At 44.2% G+C, this 18,965-nt stretch overlaps 1 protein-coding gene across 2 annotated transcripts in view; it reads right to left on the bottom strand.

The window, feature by feature from the left end:
* F13A1 (coagulation factor XIII A chain) overlaps positions 1-18,965 on the bottom strand; it is an 88,780-nt gene that overhangs the window by 47,070 nt on the left and 22,745 nt on the right. For both annotated transcript variants that reach the window (XM_084620958.1, XM_084620959.1), the window contains exon 4: positions 8,396-8,647. In XM_084620958.1, coding sequence (XP_084477084.1) covers positions 8,396-8,647 — 252 coding nt within the window. The remainder of the gene's footprint in view (positions 1-8,395; positions 8,648-18,965) is intronic.

Here is an 18,965-nt window from a genome sequence, read left to right as displayed (position 1 = left end):
TCATCGGATGCATACTGTGGAAAATACAGAAGATGTTTAAAGGGCGCATCAACAAGCACTTTCCATGAGCCCTGGGGAGCTCTAGCACTGTTGTGCCTCCCTGTAACCAAATGGCCCCCAAGGCTTCTACTCCTAAAGCCCAGGGCCCAGAGTAAGCAAGGGTTAGTATGTGTGCCTGCAAAATCTACCCAACACATGGCCAAATGCAGTGCACCTCCTTATCCCCTAGGGCTGCTACTCTAGCCTCTGAGCCGGATTAGCAGTCAGAACCCATCTACACCACGGGAGCGGTAAATTAGGGACTTTGGGTGAATTTCACCTTTCTGAAATCGATGACACTTAAGGTATGTCTACACTACATGTCACCGCCACTGAGGTGTATAGCTACCCTTCAGTGAACGGCTCTGGGGGTGGGGGAGGCAGTGGGGAAAGGCTCTGATTGTGGGGAGATGAACAAGCCTTTCCCCCGCCGCAAGAGCCTTTCACTGAGGCAGGGGAAGGCTCCAGCAGTGGGGAGGAAGCAGGACACTACACTGCTAAAAATAGCAATGTAGGCATGGAGGGCACTGCTTGGTCACACAGAGAGCAGTGTAGGGTATACACTAGGGCTGTCAAGCAATTTAAAAAATTGTGATTAATTGCACGATTAAAAAAATTGCGAGATTAATCGCGCTGTTAAGCAACAATAGAATACCATTTATTTTAAATATTTTTTGATGTTTACTATGTTTTCAAAGATATTAATTTCAATTATAACAGAATACAAAGTGTACAGTGCTCACTTCATATTTATTTTTTATTACAAATTTTTGCACTGTAAAAAACAAAATAAATTGTATTTTTCAATTCACCTCAGACAAGTACTGTAGTGCAATCTCTTTATCATGAAAGTTGAACTTACAAATGTAAAATTATGTAAAAAAAAAAACTGCGTTCAAAAATAAAACAATGTAAAACTTTAGAGCCTGCAAATCCACTCAGTCCTACTTGCTTCTTGTTTACAATGTCACCTGAAAGTGAAAACAGGTGTTCGCATAGCACTGTTGTAGCTGGCGTTGCAAGATATTTACGTGCCAGATGCGCTAAGGATTCATATGTCCCTTCATGCTTCAACCACCATTCTAGAGGACATGTGTCCATGCTGATGATGGGTTCTGCTTGATAACGATCCAAAGCAGTGCGGACTGACACATGTTCATTTTCATTATCTGAGTCAGATGCCACCAGCAGAAGGTTGATTTTCTTTTTTGGTGATTTGTTTTCTGTAGTTTCCTCATCAGAGTGTTGTTCTTTTAAGACTTCTAAAAGCATGCTCCACATCTCGTCCCTCTCAGATTTTGGATGGCACTTCAGATTGTTAAACCTTGGGTCAAGTGCTGTAGCTATTTTTAGAAATCTCACATCTTCTTTGTGTTTTGTCAAATCTGCTGTGAAAGTGTTCTTAAAATGAACAACATGTGCTGGGTCATCATCCGAGACCGCTATAACATGAAATATATGCAGAATGCGGGTAAAACAGAGCAGGGGACGTACAATTCTCCCCACAAGGAGTACAGTCACAAATGTAATTGACACATTATTTTCTTAATGAGCATCATGAGCATGGAAGCATGTCCTCTCAAATGGTGGCCAAAGCATGAAGGGGCATATGAATGTTTAACATATGTGGCATGTAAATACCTTGCAACCCTGGCTACAAAAGTGCCATGTGAACACCCATTCTCACTTTCAGGTGACATTGTAAACAAGAAGCAGGCAGCAGTATCTCCTGTCAATGTAAAGAAACTTGCTTGTCTTAGCGATTGACAGAATAAGTAGGACTGAGAGGACTTGTAGGCTCTAAAGTTTTACACTGTTTTGTTTTTGAGTGCAGTTCTGTAACAAAAAAAAATGCATTTGTAAGTTACACTTTCACGATAAAGAGATTGCACTGCAGTACTTGTATGAGGTGAATTGAAAAATACTATTTCTTTTATCGCTTTTACAGTGCATATATTTGTAATAAAAATAATAATATAAAGTGAGCAGTGTACACTTTGTATTCTGTGTTGTAATTGAAATCAATACTGAAAATGTAGAAAAACATCCAAAATATTTAATAAATTTCAATTGGTGTTCTATTGTAATAAGTGCGATTAATCGCGATTAATTTTTTTAATCGTGATTAATTTTTTTTAGTTAATCGCATGAGTTAACTGTGATTAATTGACAGACCTAGTACATACCTTAAGGCTCTGACATGTCTTTAATCTACTTGCCTAAGTAGCGCCTTACTGTCCACACTGCTATTGAGACCCAGGCTGCAGGGGCATACACAGTATGTACTCTACACGCTGCTGTAAGGAGTGTGCAGGATAGACATAACCATAGTAATTCAAATCTGACCCGCAATTGCAAATCTAGGGGAAACTTCCTATGGCACAAAATTGGATTCACAACAGTTTATGTGAGCAGTTCAGGGCCGTCCATTTATACCTAATCCTCAAATTATATATCATCTATTCAAGGATGAGCAGAAGAAATTTGTAATTAGAGCAGCAAAAATGTGTATAACCCCAACATCTTAAATACACTGTTCAGTTAGCAAAAGGCTGTAATGGGTGAAATGCATTACTTCAGCCAGGGAAGTTTTCAGCTTGACTGAATACACTGTATAGCCCTTTACGTAGAGCCTGAACCTGAGCTGAGGTCTCATTGCTAACTTAGACCAAGAAAAGCTATGGGAGCTCAGCACCTCCTGAAATCAGGCTCATGGTATTCGGATCTAAGATTACTAAAGGCACATGGTTTATGGGGAGGGATAGCTCAGTGGTTTGAGCATTGGCCTGCTAAACCCAGGGTTGTGAGTTCAATCCTTGAGGGGGCCATTTAGGGATCTGGGGCAAAAATTGGGGATTGGTCCTGCTTTGAGCAGGGGGTTGGACTAGATGACCTCCTGAGGTCCCTTCCAACTCTGATATTCTATGATCTAAGTATGTAAAAAACCTCTTCATCCTGTAGTGTGGTGAGAGCTTGAATTGAGAGCACTCATCATATTGCAGGGTCAGGCCCTAAAAGTAATGTAACTGAATTAATAAAGTCTGATGGGTGATTAGTCATACATCTGAAGTGGGAGATTCGTATGAGAGAATCCAATTACTTTTAAAGCCAGCAGCTCCAGAACCTCTCTCTAGCTTGACTGATACATACATACTTGTCCTGAAACAGCAGACTATGAAAACCAGAAAGGTACAACAAAGCTGAACTCTTGTAACAAAAGGTGCTATCCAGGAAGGACACAAATATTTCACTTTTGTCTTTGAATGAATCTCATCCAGAAACACAGACATTTCTTCCAAACAATGAGCCAGAAAGCTGCTAGTGAAACAGACAAATCCTGTCTTCTAATCAGTGTAAAAACACTCCCATATATTCAGGTCATTCTTTTCTCATTTTAAATGGTGTATTTCACCCAAAGGTTATCTATTAACCAAGCAAGTCAGCCTATGAGATCTTCATACCACTGCTCACTTTGCTAATCAAGGATTATATTTAAGATGCTGAGTTTTTATACACATTGGTTGATCCATTTCACACATTTCTTTTTTCAGGGTACAAAGGAAGGAGGGGCATTCTATCTCATTTGCTTGCACAAGCAGGCCGGGGAAAAATAAGTGTAACAGTCAAAACTATTTAGAAACATGTGACCAGAAACAAATAGAGATCAAAATGAAATCACACCCTTGGATGTGCAGAAAACTGAACTTGTCACAGTCATCAAGGGCTGTGACTTGAAAAAATACAAAGCAATATCCAAACAGGTAAAAAGGGTCATTGGCTGCATATATAGAATGGAGTACGTGTAAGTAACAGACCAAAAGAGGTAGCATACTCAGCACAAAGTTATCCAGGAAACTCTGGGATCAGCTGCTTACGTGTTGTTGTACTGTTGTGGATTCATAATGGATCTGTGTACTTGCATAGTATTAGGAGTTTCTTTCCCCCATGGCAGAGCCTTATGAGTTGCCCATAGACAGTCATAGCTTCCAAGGTCAGAAGGGACCATTGTGATGATATAGACCAGTGGTTTTCATTTGGAGGCACCGACCCTTTTGAAAATCTTAGACTTACCTGTGGATCCCCAGGGGTCTGCGGACCACAGGTTGAAAACCACGGATCTAGACTGACCTCTTGTATAAAAGATTGTCAGCAATGGACAATCCACCCCAACCGTGGGTAAGTTGCTCCAAAGGTTAATTAGTCTCTCTGTTAAAAATTTACATATTGTTTCAAATCAATTTGTCCAGCTTCAACTTCCGACCACTTTGTCTACTAGATTGAAGAGCCCATTAATAAATATTTGTTCCCTGTGTAGGTACCTTTATACTGTAATCTGGTTACCCCTTAACCTTTTCTTTGTTAAACTAATCTGATTGAACTCCTTGAGTCTATCCCTATAAAGGCAATTTTTCTAATACTTTAATCATTCTTGCAGTTCTTTTCTGAACCATCCAAGGATCGCATTAGACCTTTTGGCCACAGCATTGCAGTGGGAGCTCATGTTCAGCTGATTAGTCACCACAACCCCCAGATCTTTCTCAGAGCTGCTGCTACCCAGAATGGAGTCCCCCATTGTGTAAGTATGGCCCAGATCAGTGATACTCAGACTGAGGCTTGCAAGCTGCTAGTAGCTCTTTAATGTGTCTCCTGCAGCTCTTTGCAGCACATGATATTAAAACCCTGTTGTTAGGATATAGATATTCAGGCCTGCATGTAAAGGCCTATACTCTAAGAATGTAGGTCTATGTTTATCATTTAGCTAGTAATAGAGGTATACAAGAAAGAATCTGTGTAAGGGCCTTCGCTCACTGTGACAGTCTGAGGTCCTGTTCTTAGGCTAAGGCCTTTGGCTAAGCAGCAGAGGCAGCCATACCCTGGGAAGCGAACGGTCACATCCTCACATTCCAAACTAGTCGATCTGGGGCTGTTAGGAAGGTGATCCAATCTATCACCTCCCGAGAAAGGGAAGAGCCTAGAAGATGTAAAAGGAAATGTAGGTTGATAGTTTTCTGCCTGGTAAGAACTCACTTATCAATAGACACAGCTGGGAAACCCTTAAGACTTTATAGATGTAGTTGTGAAATCCTCACTTCTGTATTGTTTTGTCATTATAATTCCCCCTTTGCTATTGTTTATTGGCATGGTCTCTGCCTGGTTCTGTGATTGTTTCTGTCTGCTGTATAATTAATTTTACTGGGTGTAAACTAATTAAGGGTGGTGGGATATAATTGGTTAGCTAATCATGTTACAATATGTTAGGATTGGTTAGGTAAATTTCAGTAGAATGATTGGTTAAGGTATAGCTAAGAATATTACTATATAAATTAGGGGCAAACAGGAAGTAAGTTGGGATTCGAAAATAAGGAAAAAGGAACTTGGATTTAAGCTTGCTGGAAGTTCACCCCAATAAACATTGAATTGTTTGCACCTTCAGACTTCGCGTATTGTTGCTCTCTGTTCCTGCGAGGAGGACCAGGGAAGTGGGAGAGTGAAGGAATAAGTTCTCTAACACCTGTGTGTTAATTATTAACCCATCTAAGTTATTAACCAATCAGGGTGCTTTTATTATGTTGTAAACTAATTGTAGTTGATAAAATAATAATACTTGGTTAGTCATTTTGCTGTGAGAATGAAAGAGAGAGAGAGAGAGAGAGAAAATGAAACAATGAATTTACACTGCTGTGGCTCTTTTGGGTAATGTGACCACTAATTTGGCTTCTGAACCACTAAGGTCTGAGTATCACTGGCCTAAATCCTTTGTTCCTAGATGTACACATTTACATTTAGCCAGATTTAAGAACATACCATTTTCTTGCACCCAGCTTACCAAGAGATCCAGATTGTTCTGTGTCATTGACCTGTCCTCTTCATTATTTATCACTCCCTGAATGCTGATGACTGCTTTTGAAGGCAACAGCTTCAGCATTTCATTGTAGTTTGCAGCATGTCCTACTGGTTTCCTCCGATGATCTATTTTTATCTGATTTTTGTCTCTTTGGTCATATTCCACAGGTGTAGATAGCACAATAGCAGCGAGTTCCTATAGGGCTGGCTAAGCACGGGACATGAAATGTGTATGCTTTCATCATGAGGATCTCCTCGATGACTTGAGTTCTTAGGAGGATTTTGCATTGGGTTTGGCTCAGGATGATTGGGGGATGGCTGTCATCTTGACCAACACACGGCACATTGAACCAGAGATGTCCAGGACTAAAAGCACGAACAGCTACAACTTGAGCTAAAGCTCCCTAGCTGGGGCTGTAACAGACTCATACCACCTACAAATCAGGCATGGAGGGGGATCTGCTAACATCCACTCAGCAGTGAGTTACAGTTGCATGCCTACATCAGGCTGTGATGCCTCCCACTTTTCTCCTGGCTGTGCACCTACCTTCTCCATGGAGCATCTTCTTACTGTGCAGTTTTAAGCAACACAACTCTACACCGTTTTTCAGGAGAGTTCATGGTGCTGTAGCATCCCATCCTAGCCAGGGGCGGATTTACCATGGAACACACAGTGCCCTGGCACGGTTCCCCCAGGGCTGGGCACTGGGGCAGCTCAGCACCGGCGCACCCTGTGCAGGGCGGCTGCTCCACGGGAGGGCGGCTGCGGGGGTAGACGCTGTGGCGGGCAGGAGAGCAGGGAGGGAGGCTCACCCGCAGCCTCAGGGGAGCAGGCGGGAGGTGCGGGTGGCGGGAGAGCTGCAAACGTCGGCCGGAGGACTCAGGAGTAGCACAGGGCAGCCGCGCAGCCAGCCGGAGAGAAGCGAGGCTTTGAAAGGGAAACTCCCGCTTCTCCCCGGCTGCCCCTGCTCCCCCCGAGTCCTCCAGCGCCTGCTCGCAGGGCCGGATTCGGAAAGGGGGCAGGGCTTTAGGGGCTGCCGCCCAGGGCTCCAGGGCCCGCTTAGCGCTGGGCTGCAGCCCCTAAAGCCCTTGCGTTCCTGGTGCGGGGGAGGGGGGGAGGCATCTCCGAGAATCGTGGCCAATAGGAGCTGCGGGCGGTGCCTGCGGGGCAAGCACAGGGCCGCAAGGAGCCACCTGAGCTCCCCGCACCTGCACCAAATGGGAGCTGCCCCAGCTAAGTGCTCCGCACCCCAATCCCCTGCCCCAGCCCTGAGCCCCCTCCCACACCCTAACTTCTGGCCACAACTCCCAGCCCACTCCCACACCCTAACTCCCACCCTAACCCTGCACCACCAGCCCCAGCCCACTCCCATGCCCTAACTCCCATCCAGACCCTGCACCCCAACCCTGAGCCCCCTCCCGCACCATAACTCCCACCCAGACCCCCAGCCCACTCCTGCACCCTAACTCCCTCCCAGATCCTGCACCCCCAGCCCTGAGCCCCAGCAGGAGAATGCAGAAAAAAAAGAAAAGATAATGGGGGGGGGGAGATAAGAGAGAATGCTCCCCCCATTGGGGAGGGCCAAAAATGAAGCTAAGCACAGGGCCCCACTAACTCTAAATCCCCACTGGTCCTAGCTCCTTCTCTTCCCTCCTTTTTAGTCCTAATTCCACTTAACTAATGTCACTTTACTCAGGATTAATCATGCATCTTCCTAAACAATACATAAACTAATCATTGCCTATGTTCTCTTGGACCAGAGGCAGGTAATGAACTTGGGCCAAATCACTCCATGTACAAAACAAAGTGCTGCAGAGTACTCTATTTATAATGCCAAACATTTATCACAAAGCACGATGCTCGTTATTTGACACTAAAGAAATGTATATAAATATTATGGGAAAGAGATTATATCTACCAAGAAGGAAGAGTTCCAGGACTGCATTAAAGCACTAGATATACCAGAAGTTTGAAGCCATTCTGGATCTGTCTATATTCCAAGTTTTATCATGTTGAAGCAAAGTGCTCCTAAACTGTTTTGAAAAGATGCTGATCAGAACTTGCAACTCATTTGTACTCACTTCAAAAATGCCTGGAATATAGAATTCACTTTGTAAAATGCATATGTGAGCACAAATTCTGATTTTTATATGCACAAATGGAACACCAGGTTTTAAACATTTAGTTCTTTGCACCCTGAACCAATGCCCACTGAAATCAGTGGAAAGACTCACTGATCTCAGTGGGCTTTGAATCAGACACACAGAGAGAGTGATCAAGCAGCTATCCAAGCATCTTGGTACCTTTACCAAAAGTTAAAGTAAAGCCACCAGCTACTGCCCACTCAAACTAGAAAATAATCAACCACAAGTTAAAAAAATAAGAAGTCAAGTCCAGACAATAACCCCCTCCATCACAAACTTTATCACACCCCTGTCTCCCCAAAAGCCTGGGGAAACAGATGGGTCTTGTCTCAGAAGTATGAACATCTGAATATTGTACACCCCTCACCTGGGCACCAGGGATTAAAGAGTATGTAGGTGTCAGTCTCTGGGTTTCTCTTTGTCCGGAGGATGCCATAGGGAGTCAGGACAGCGACATAGAGGCGGAATTTCCCCACAATGCAGCTCGGAGCAGACATGATGGACAGCCTAATGGAACTGTCCTCCTTCCAGGTAATCTTGGCTCCCCATGTCCCGCTTTGCAGTTCTTCAACCAAAGGGATTGGGATGTAAGTGCCTTTGTTTTGCTGTGGATAACGACCTACAGTAATGGAAAGAGAGGAGGAACCTTCTGTGAATGTATTTGACAGCTTTGTAAATGCCTCAGTTTAAGTCTCTCATCATTTCCTTGTGCTTCCTCCTCCCACCCCTGTCATGTGTTTGCTGCATCCACCAGTTGTCTCCTCTTCAATTTATATGGGACTGTCTTTGTTATATGTTTGTACAGTCCTTAGCACGGCAGGGCCCTGGCCTGTAGGTATTACTGCCATATAGATAATAGATAACACCACATCTCAGCATTGTTTAGATATTGCATCACACTTCTCCTGAACTCCAAACTGATCCTTGCCCTAATAAATCGTAAGTCAGATCTCAGCAAGCTCTTATACAGATGAATGGAAAGCAAATGCACAGGGACAGACAAGTCTAATAATAGCAGAGTGAAAATATAGCATTTATGTACTTTGAAGTGGAGAATAGGGCATGTAACTGATTTTCCTTTCCAATTATTTGTATAATGCTGACGTAGAGAGAGTCCCAGATCTGAACACCCCTAAATTTTGGGATAACATAAATCTAGCTCTGGCTCTGAACTTTATAACACAGCTCAGCCTCTGCATTTCTACTATGCTTCCATCTGATGGATTGTTCAGGACCACATACATAGCCATTTTTGCCCTAAAGTCCAGGGATGCAGCAAACCAGATACCTTATATAGTCTGGTTTCAGAGTAGCAGCCGTGTTAGTCTGTATTCGCAAAAAGAAAAGGAGTACTTGTGGCACTTTAGAGACTATTTAAATTTGTTAATCTCTAAGGTGCCACAAGTACTCCTTTTCTTTTTGCTTATATATTCTGTTTATTGGGGCATGCAACAGAAGTAAGAGACCTACTAAAGAAAAAGGAATTAGAAAGAAAAAACAAAACTCGATAGCAAACATAGGAAGATGAAGTGCAGGACATCTTAAAAAGGCCATTAAAAATTAAGGTGTAGAGGGATAAGAGATGACAGTCTTGTGGCTACTAACAATTGGGATCTGAATGTAGGATTGCCCTTTAAACTGGTGGTGGATTTGATCCTTCTTCCCTCTACAGTAGGTATTTTTCTCCTACTTTTGATGTACAGTAATTGTATAAACAACAGCAAACGACAGCAAAATTGGATTATTCAGTAGACATCTCTAGCAACTTCCAAACCACCTAATTCTGAAGAGTAGGGTAAATTGCTTGGTTTATTCAATTAAAAAGATAAGAGGAAAGTCTGAACTTTGTGCTGCTGAAAGTTGCCCAGCTGACCGCCCATTAAACTAAGGGGCAGACTTTTAAAGGTGTTTAGGTGCCTATGTGCTTTTGGAAATTCCACCAAGTGCCTAACTGTATCTTTAGGCACCTATACGTCTTTTAAAAATATCTGGCCCACGTTTGTCCATAGAACGGATATAGCAGTACAAGCTCCCTCACAGTGCCCTGAGATGTGCCTCATCCTTGATCTAAAGGGCCCTCTAGAGATGGGAGTAGACATCAGTCCCTGGGCCCTCTGAGATTTCCAAAAGGGTGCTACTGTGTGATGATATTTTTTATGAGGTAGGCATATGTCCACTTAAAACTGAGCTGTGGCTACAAATAGAGAGAGAAACAATTGTTATATGGTAATGCCTTTGTTCACTGGCCAAATTCAAACTAGTGACCTAACACTAAGGTTACCATATGTCCGTATTTTCCCAGACATGTCTGGCTTTTTAGTTCTTAAATCGCCGTCCAGGAGGAATTTTTAAATATCTAAAAACATCTGGGATTTTGCCACATCGGTTGGGATGCGCTTTGTCCCGATATCAGGGACTGCTCACCTCACCGTGCGCACCAAAGTCCTGGGGCTGGCAGTGCTTCCTGGGGTAGCTCCCAGCACTCGCCCGCCGGCAGGAGCCTGCAGTGTGGGCAGCTCCTGGGCACAGAGGCAGAGGGGGTCTCCACGTGCTGCACCAACTCCCTCCTACCCAATCAGAACTGCAGGGAGGGGTTTGCAGGCATCGGCAGCGGGCAGAGAGCCCTCCGCCCCCACCCCCAACCCGACCTGACCCTAGATAGGATCCAGAGGGACCTACTGGATGCTTCCTAGGAGCCACCCCAGGTAAGCACCCCCGGGACTCCCCACCTCGCCCCCCGGCAGGTCCCTCTGGCTCTTAGGGTCAGGTCGGGGGGTGGGGGCGGAGGGCTCTCTGCACGCTGCCGGCACGTGCAAGCCCCGGTCCGCTGCTCCGGCAGCTCCCATTTGTGCTTTTCCCAGCCAATGGGGGCCATGGACCTCGCGCTTGCGGCAGGCACAACACGTGGAGACCCCTCGGCTGCCCCTGATCCTAGGAGCCAGAGGGACCTGCGACAGGAGGGGTGAGTAGGTGAGTGGGGTGGGGTGAAGAGGCAAGCGGTGAGCCAGCAGTGGGTTGGGGGGTGAAAAGGCCAGCAGTGGGGGTTGAAGAGGCGAGCGGCGAGGGAGCCAGCAGCGGTGGGTGGGTGGGGGTGAGGAAGGATGCAGCAAGCCAGCGGCAGGCCAGACGGTGAGGAGGGTGCAGTGGTGGGGCCGAGCAGAGAGGGGGTGGGACCTGGGGCAGAGTGGGGGTGGAGCATGGGGCAGAGTGGGGGCGGAGCGGGAGTGGACTGTGGGCGGGGCCGACAGCACCCCAGTGTGTCCCGATATTTTACTGTTGTGATCTGGTCACCCTATGGGTACGTTCCCAGCCACGTCCCCTGTGTCAGCAGCCCAGAGTGGGGAGACTTAAGATCCACTCCCAGGACTCTGCCAGCCAAGGAAGAGGAATCCCTCAGTCGCCAGCTAAACTGGATGCTTCACTAGCACAAAGTGGCCTGAACATGCAGCAGAATTGGGCCTCATATTTAAGCATTGTTAAGTTGTCTCATTTTTCCATAGTGGCGATAGTGCAATGTCGACAATTTCAGTGTCTTTTCTGAGTTCATACTGTGCATGGCAGTGTTTCCTCAAGAGCTCTTTATTTGATATTTTATTTTACTACCCCCAAACACAATGCCAAAACGAAAGTGTAAATCCACTGCAGAACTAAAGATGAACTTCCTGTGTTCTCGAAGTGGTAGAGAAGAATGGGAAGCTGAGTGCTTGGTATGTAGACCTGGTACTTGCATTTCTGTGAAAAATACAGGCGCTAATGATTTACAAACTCATGTGGACCCAGACAAGCACAAAAAAGCAGTTCAAGGAGAGAGCTCATCAACAAAAATTGACCGATTATTTTGTAAAACTAGGCAGCAAATCAGAGGATGCTGTTACTGAAGCAGAGGGTGCTTTTGCATTTCACACCATTAAGCATCGTAATAGCTTTAAGTCAATGGATTGCACATCTGTCTTGTTGAAGAAGACATTCCCTGATTCTGAAGTAGCACAGAAATTTTCAAGTGCTAGAACCAAGACAGAAGCAATTGTTCTCTCTGTGCTTGCACCGCATTCTGTTGATGTTGTTCTGAAAATGTTTGAAGAAAATGACGTAGCTTACTGTGGAGTTGCTACAGAGGAAGCAATCACAGGTTCAGGGAAAATATTTCCAGTAATTATTCAGTATTTCGACTGGAAGAATGGTAGTTTGCAGTCAAAATTGATTGAGGTCCAGAACACACCTAATGAATCTGCCAACACGATTGCTCATTACATAAAACAAACATTTGAAAAAAATGGTTTGTTTGAGACGTGTATTGCATTTACAGGTGACAACTGCAATACAATGTTTGGAAGACTCCAGCATGATGAAGATGGAAAGAATGTGTTTGCAAACTTCAAGAAGTTGTTGCAGAAGAGAACATTAATTGGTGTGGGTTGCCCAGCACACATTTTGAACAACTGTGTACACCATGCAGCAGAAAGAATGAACGTTGACATTAAGAACATTATTTTTAAAATTTACGAGTACTTTCATATCTACGCTGTCCGAACTGAGCGACTGAAGGAGTACTGTGAGTTTGTTGATGTTGAATACCGAAAGCTGCTTTCTCATAGCAAGACACGATGGCTGTCATTACTTCCAGGCATTACAAGGCTGATACAGATGTTTCCAGCCTTGAAGTCGTTCTTTCTGTCACAGGACAAACCACCCACAGTGCTTAAGACATTTTTTTGAGTATGAATTAAGTGAGATTTACCTTTGGCACATGCATTCACTCATGAGTGTATTCCAAACTTACATCTAAGAAATCGAAAGGGAAAGCAATTCTGTCGTGGAAGTGCTGAAAAGTTTGAACTCGGTTCACACTATCCTTCTTGAATGCAAGACTCACAACTTTATGTTCCTGAAAGTTAAGGGACTACTGGCACAAAAGCGCATGGAAGGAATTGATGAAGAGTGTGACAAATTCTGTGCTGAAGCAGATAATATGTACAGCAGATGCTTAGAATATTTGAAGAAATGGCTTAGACCCCTGGAAGACTTCTCTTGTTTCAGGTTGATTACCCTGAGTGAGGCACCAAATTGGAGTGATGTGGAACCTTGTATCAAGTACCTGATCAATAAGGGGGTGCAAATTGATGACGTGAAGTGTTTTGATCAGGTCAGCAACCTGAAGAAGTTTACAGAAAGTTGCAACAGTGATGAAGAGTTCAGTAATTTGCTAGCACACCAGAAGTGCACCAAATATTTTGAGAAATCCAGAAACACTGAGTATCATTCAGAACTGTTAAAGATTGCACAGTTTTTCTTTGCTATTCCTTCTCACAATGCAAATGTAGAGTGAATTTTTTCACTGATGCAAAGCCAGTAGACAAAGGAAAGGAACAACTTGAATGTTGAGTCGTTGAAAGGAATTCTACTTGTACAATACAACTTCAGACAAACTTCTTGTAAAGACTTTCATGCCTTCTTAAAGAGCAATCAGCCACTGCTGAGAAAAATTTGATCTACAGAGAAGTATGTGTGGGCACATGAGGAGAAAGAAAACTGAAGAACTGGTGAAAGGAAAGGACTCACTACATATAAAGAAGTACGGTAAACTTTAAATAATTAAACTTCACTTTTGAGGCCATATCACTTTTTCTTATATATACTCAATATAGACAACATGTAGCGCACAGCATACAGAACAGTACAATAACACATTAATACAACGCGAGTTGGTAGATACTGGGTGCAAATACCCCACCCCCCACCACCGTGGAGTGTCCGCTTTTTTGAGTGTTCAAATATGGTAACCCTACCTAACACTGATATCCCCCACACCCTCCTAACAATCCCTTGCACTGTCTAGTCCTCATTTTCTTAGTGTATGTCTACACAGCCAATGTTAAAGCGCGGCCACAGCATCGCTTTAACATTGGCTGTGTAGTCGCAGCTCCAGCGCTGGGAGAGAGCTCTCCCGGCGCTGTAATAAAACCACCTCCATGAGGGGAATAGCTCCCAGCGCTGTGTACACTGCCACTTTACAGCGCTGAAACTTGCATCGCTCCGGGGGGGTGTCTTTTCACACCCTGAGCTAAGAAAGTTTCAGTGCTGTAAGTGGCAGTGTAGACAAGGCTGTTGTCACATTTGTCTAAAGACACCTGACCACGATGGAATTGTTCTTAGTCACCGGTTGTGTCCCCTTTGCTAACACTGCCATCAAAGTTGCTAATTATGGTGGTTTCCATAATGTGGACATCTGTCCACTGGAACCTGGATTAACAGCAAATTCATTTCATACGATTCACCCTGTGTCCATAGATAGTGACAAATTTTAGTGACCAGAGACCTGAATTGATTCAAGCCAACAACCTTGATGAGACTGGCTCTATTTTATATCCTTTTACCAGTATACTTAAGGGTGTGGCTACACTGCCATTAAAAACCCAGGGCTGGCCCCTGCCAACTGACTCAGAACTATGGGGCATGGGCTAAGGGGCTATTTAATTGCAATATAGATGTTGAGGCTCAGGCTGGAGCCCAGGCTGTAGGACCCTGCAAGGTGGGAGGGTCCCAGAGCTTGGGCTGCGGCCCCAGCCCGAACATCTATACTGCAATTCAACAGCCCCTTAGCCCGAGCTCCACAAGCCCAACTCAGCTGGCATGGGCCAATGTCTAATTGCAATGCAGACATACCCTTAGCCATCTCATACCTGGCAGCGTATTGCTTTATTAAATGTAAACAAGTAGCATAAAAGAATTGCCTACTAAACGTTGCATTCCTCTGGTAATTTTTAAATTACAGCTTTTGTCATTATCTTTTATCTCTGGAAGGTGTTGTTCCCAACTTTATGCCCTTTCTGGCACTACATGTTTTAAATCTAAGGTTATGTTTAATGGCATCGAACACTGTCCGCCAGTCTAATAAATGAACTGTAGTCCCATCTGGTTGTAAAGCATGTCTTTGATGTCTACGCTTCGACAAATGAGGAGAGCTCCTCAGAACAGTAATGCGTCAAGGAAAAGGGCAATCCTATTCACTAGCTTCAGAGTTAAGGAGAATTTATGCAGAAGCTTTTGCACTTGATCTCCCTCCCCCTTAAACCATATATGTAAGTGTACAAGAGAATGAAGGTGTGAGGGAAAAAAGAAGTTGTGCAAATCGAAAGTGATGAATGGGTTCACTTTGACTTTGTGTAAGATTTCTTTTGCCAGATAAAGGCCTAATGTTAAATGTGAATTGATATAGTAATACAAAGGTGCAGGACAGAACTCAGTGACAATGACTTTTTTTGGCCTGTTAGGCTTTTAGTTATTCTTCGTCGTTAGGTAAGATTTTCCCCACTTCCCCTCTTTTTTGGCATGATTATCATTCAATTATTAAATGCACAACACTGCCATCTGCAAGAATTTCCCTGAAATATTGCTAATACATCTACCTAAAATGCTTATATGGCCCTCATCACTATAGTATCTGAGCACCTCATAATCCTTTTATCCCATTAGTCATATTTTAGCCCTTAAAAATGTTACCTACTGCAATCTGTAGGTGGAGAAACTGGATGAATTTGAAAGTTCAAGAGGAGAAACTTGTTTGAGGAAGGTCAGGTGTTACAAGTGGTTTAAGCAGATAGAAGGAAGGGTTCTAGATGTGTGAGAGATGAGAACAGGAGAAGTCCTGAATGGTGGCAGAAAGTTCTGGATAGGGGTAATGAAGGAGGCCCCTATTGCTGGAAGTCAGTCAAGATTTGTTAGGGAAGAAGGTTCAGGAGTGGAGATGGCAGAGACTGCCAAGCAAGGGATACTGGGAAGGTTCCAGAGTTGGGAATGGTCAGGGTGCCTGTCCTGAGTGAAAAAGTTGGGGTTGGTTTGTCATCATTTGCAATTAACTGAGGGCTTGTGGGAACTGACAGAGTGATTCTGATGGATTATGCAATACATATTATGCATTCAGTCTTCAATACACATTTGCATACTATTTTTTCCACAGGATCTGGCCTCATTCCATGCACAGGATGGATGATGCTCACTTCATGGTATTTTACTTTCTCCTCATTATTCAGTGTGTGGCCACAGGCCTTATTTACTTCACACTACTCAAACCCTGCTTTGAAGACAGAATTATTGATTTCCTCATGCACTTTTCTATGGCACTCATTACTATAGCATCTGAGAGCTTTACAAACATTAATGAATGTTCACAAGACCATTTTGAGGTGAGAGGTTATTATGCCCATGTTACAGAAGGAGAACTGAGGCACGGAGATTAAGGTCAAAAGTATCCATTAATTTTGGGTGCCCAAATTGGGACCTAATTTTTCAAAGAACTTATTATGTAGCATTTTCTAAGTTCAAAGCACAGCTCCTATTGACTGCAGTTGCAAGTGCTCAGCACTTTCAACAAATCAGACCATACAGTTTCAACTCAGGCATCCGGAAAATGAGGAACACCCAGTTAGTGACCACCTGTGAAAAGTTTGATTTAAGTGGCTTGCCTAGCATCACAGAGGAACACTGTAGCAGAGGCAGGGATAGAATCCAAGTCTCCAGGGTGGCTTTCAACTGCCTTAACCGTGAGACCACCCTTTCTTTTCCTGCAGTCCCCTGCCTCATTCACTACACATCTTTCAACTTCTGAAACAAATGGGGATAGGAGGGGGGAAAGAGGATTAATTATGTAATTAAAGTCTGTATCATAATACAAGGGGGCCAAAGGTTGCCCTGGCAACCTTAGTTCTGTCATATTTTAACTTTTCAGTATTTGTCTTTGTAACCTTAATGTTTTTTTAACGTATTTTGTGTGTAAATTCTTAGGGGTTTTTTTTGTTTGTTTGTTTGTTTTTAAAGAATCTAGCAAACGAACACCACACCCAAAAATTCCATCATGTTGACACTCACACTGGTCATCGGCAGGGCTGGAAGCTTTAAAGCCACCACACAAACCTCCACCTCTTGAGCTAATGGAATAACTGATAGCAATAGCAGGTAGTCATCCTCCAGATGGATCAGCACTAGATGGGGGTGAGCGTTTGGCAGTGGATGTCACAGATATTTGCTGACTTAGAGGAATGGTGAGACTCAGGGATCTTTGACTCCATTCCAGGATCTGGAGGGAGTTTGCTCCAAAGAACACAAACTCTTCTGCCCACACCCCCTAAATTGTGACCCCCTTCTGCCCCATCCCCTCCTATCTGACCTTATCCCGGTCCTGTCCCTTTTCCACCCATGGTTTTTCATCCCAGTCTCCTTGCTCAGTTATTCCTGGTCCTGCCTTCCTCTGTTCCTCCTCTCCACTAATTTCCAGTCCCAATCTCTCTCCCTGGACAACTCGTCCAATCTCCGAGTCCCTCACTCCTGTCACAGAGTCTTTGTCCAGCCAGGCCCAGTCTTCTCATCTGTTCTCAGTGCCCAATTCCCCCTCTCCCCCCACACCCCCATTTTCCTCCCTGGCTCCCATTCACAGTCACCTTGCCTAACCAGTCCCAGTGTCCTCTCCCCACAGGCTCCTTGTTCCAATCTACTTGCCCCCGATCCTGCAGATCAGGCGCTTCTCCCTTCTCCATTCAAATTAGACATCTTCTTCCTCTATGCTTTCTGGGCCCAGCAGGAGATCATTGAGAGCACAGTAGAGACACTCCCAGCTCCCAGTTCAGATGGCCAGAATAGGCCTGACCTGGCCCATAGCAGTCCTGAGCTGCAGTTGCGGGGAAAGTCCTGGCTGGAGCATGCCTGTGGGGGTAGAATCTTCAGGGAATTAAGCTACTAAAATCTAAGTCTGAGCATGTCCAAACTATGATTCTTCAAAGGCTTAAAACTTGGGCAAATTTGGCAAAAGGCACATCCCTGACAAATTTAAAGTCTCTGCTCCAAAGCATAGGGGCACCAAAGCTTCGCAAAAAAAAAAAGGTCACCAAACTATTTTAACCCGGGCAAAAAAACCCAAGTATTTCTCTCTAACCTCATTCTCAGAAACGGCCAAACCATTTTGACTGAGATTTTCCAAAACAATTCAGCCTGAGGTGGATACCCACCGAGCATGCAAAATTTCAGCACAAATGGTTAAAATTTGCAATGTTATAAACAACTAATAACAGGATCTTATAATGGGAAGTGTCAGGCAACCTTAATAATAGGTGATGCCACCAGCTTTGCCTATCATAGAATATTTTTACCCTTAATATTTTAAAAAAGTGAATTTGAGGGTTTGTGAAAACAACCAGTGGTACTGCTAGCTCCATCATCACACAGTCCCACCAACATGCCTCAGGGATCGCCTCAGGGATGTGAGAGGCAAGAGGAGTTCAGTCTCCAGGCTCATTCGGTCCTTGCCCTTTCTGTGGCCTGAGACTGACAACAGGAGTGTCAGCGATGGCACTTTCTGTGATGCGAACATCTGCCTACTAGGGACTGGTCTGAAACCATCAACACATTTTACACAGGGCACCAAAGGGACACCAGAAGGCAATAACTTTTGGTCACTGTTGATCTGGTCTGAATTTAAAACAAGACTTCTAAACATGAAAGGCTCACTCATTAGTTACTACCTAGAACCATCCAGTTCCCTCCTAACAGTGTTTTGAAGAATGTTTATGGAGTAGTAACTCATCGTAATGCCCCAGCATAATCCCTCATTATAAGGAAAGTGACTCACTTTGGAGCCAGCGTTGTCTCACTTCACTCACAGAACTCAGAAGGGACTACTCCTCTGAAGGCAAGTGGGATGTGACCTATATTTGTACATTCAGGTCTCAGTTGTGTGTGGCTCATACAGGCTCATGGGGTAGGATGGGGGGAGGAGAAGGGCATTGTTTGCCACTCCTATGTAGTAGGGTAAATAATGCAGGTGGGTGGCCATGACTCCGCTCAGTGTTCTCACCCCATTCTGATACGTGTTCTTTGGGACAGTTAGTATGGACAAAAAGAAAAGGAGGACTTGTGGCACCTTAGAGACTAACAAATTTATCTGAGCA

The sequence above is a fragment of the Lepidochelys olivacea genome, assembly GCF_965140295.1.
Source record: "Lepidochelys olivacea isolate rLepOli2 genome assembly, chromosome: 2".
Classification (NCBI taxonomy): Eukaryota; Metazoa; Chordata; order Testudines; family Cheloniidae; genus Lepidochelys; species Lepidochelys olivacea.
The sequence above is the reverse complement of the archived record's forward strand: the minus strand, read 5'-3'. Positions and strand labels throughout refer to the sequence as shown.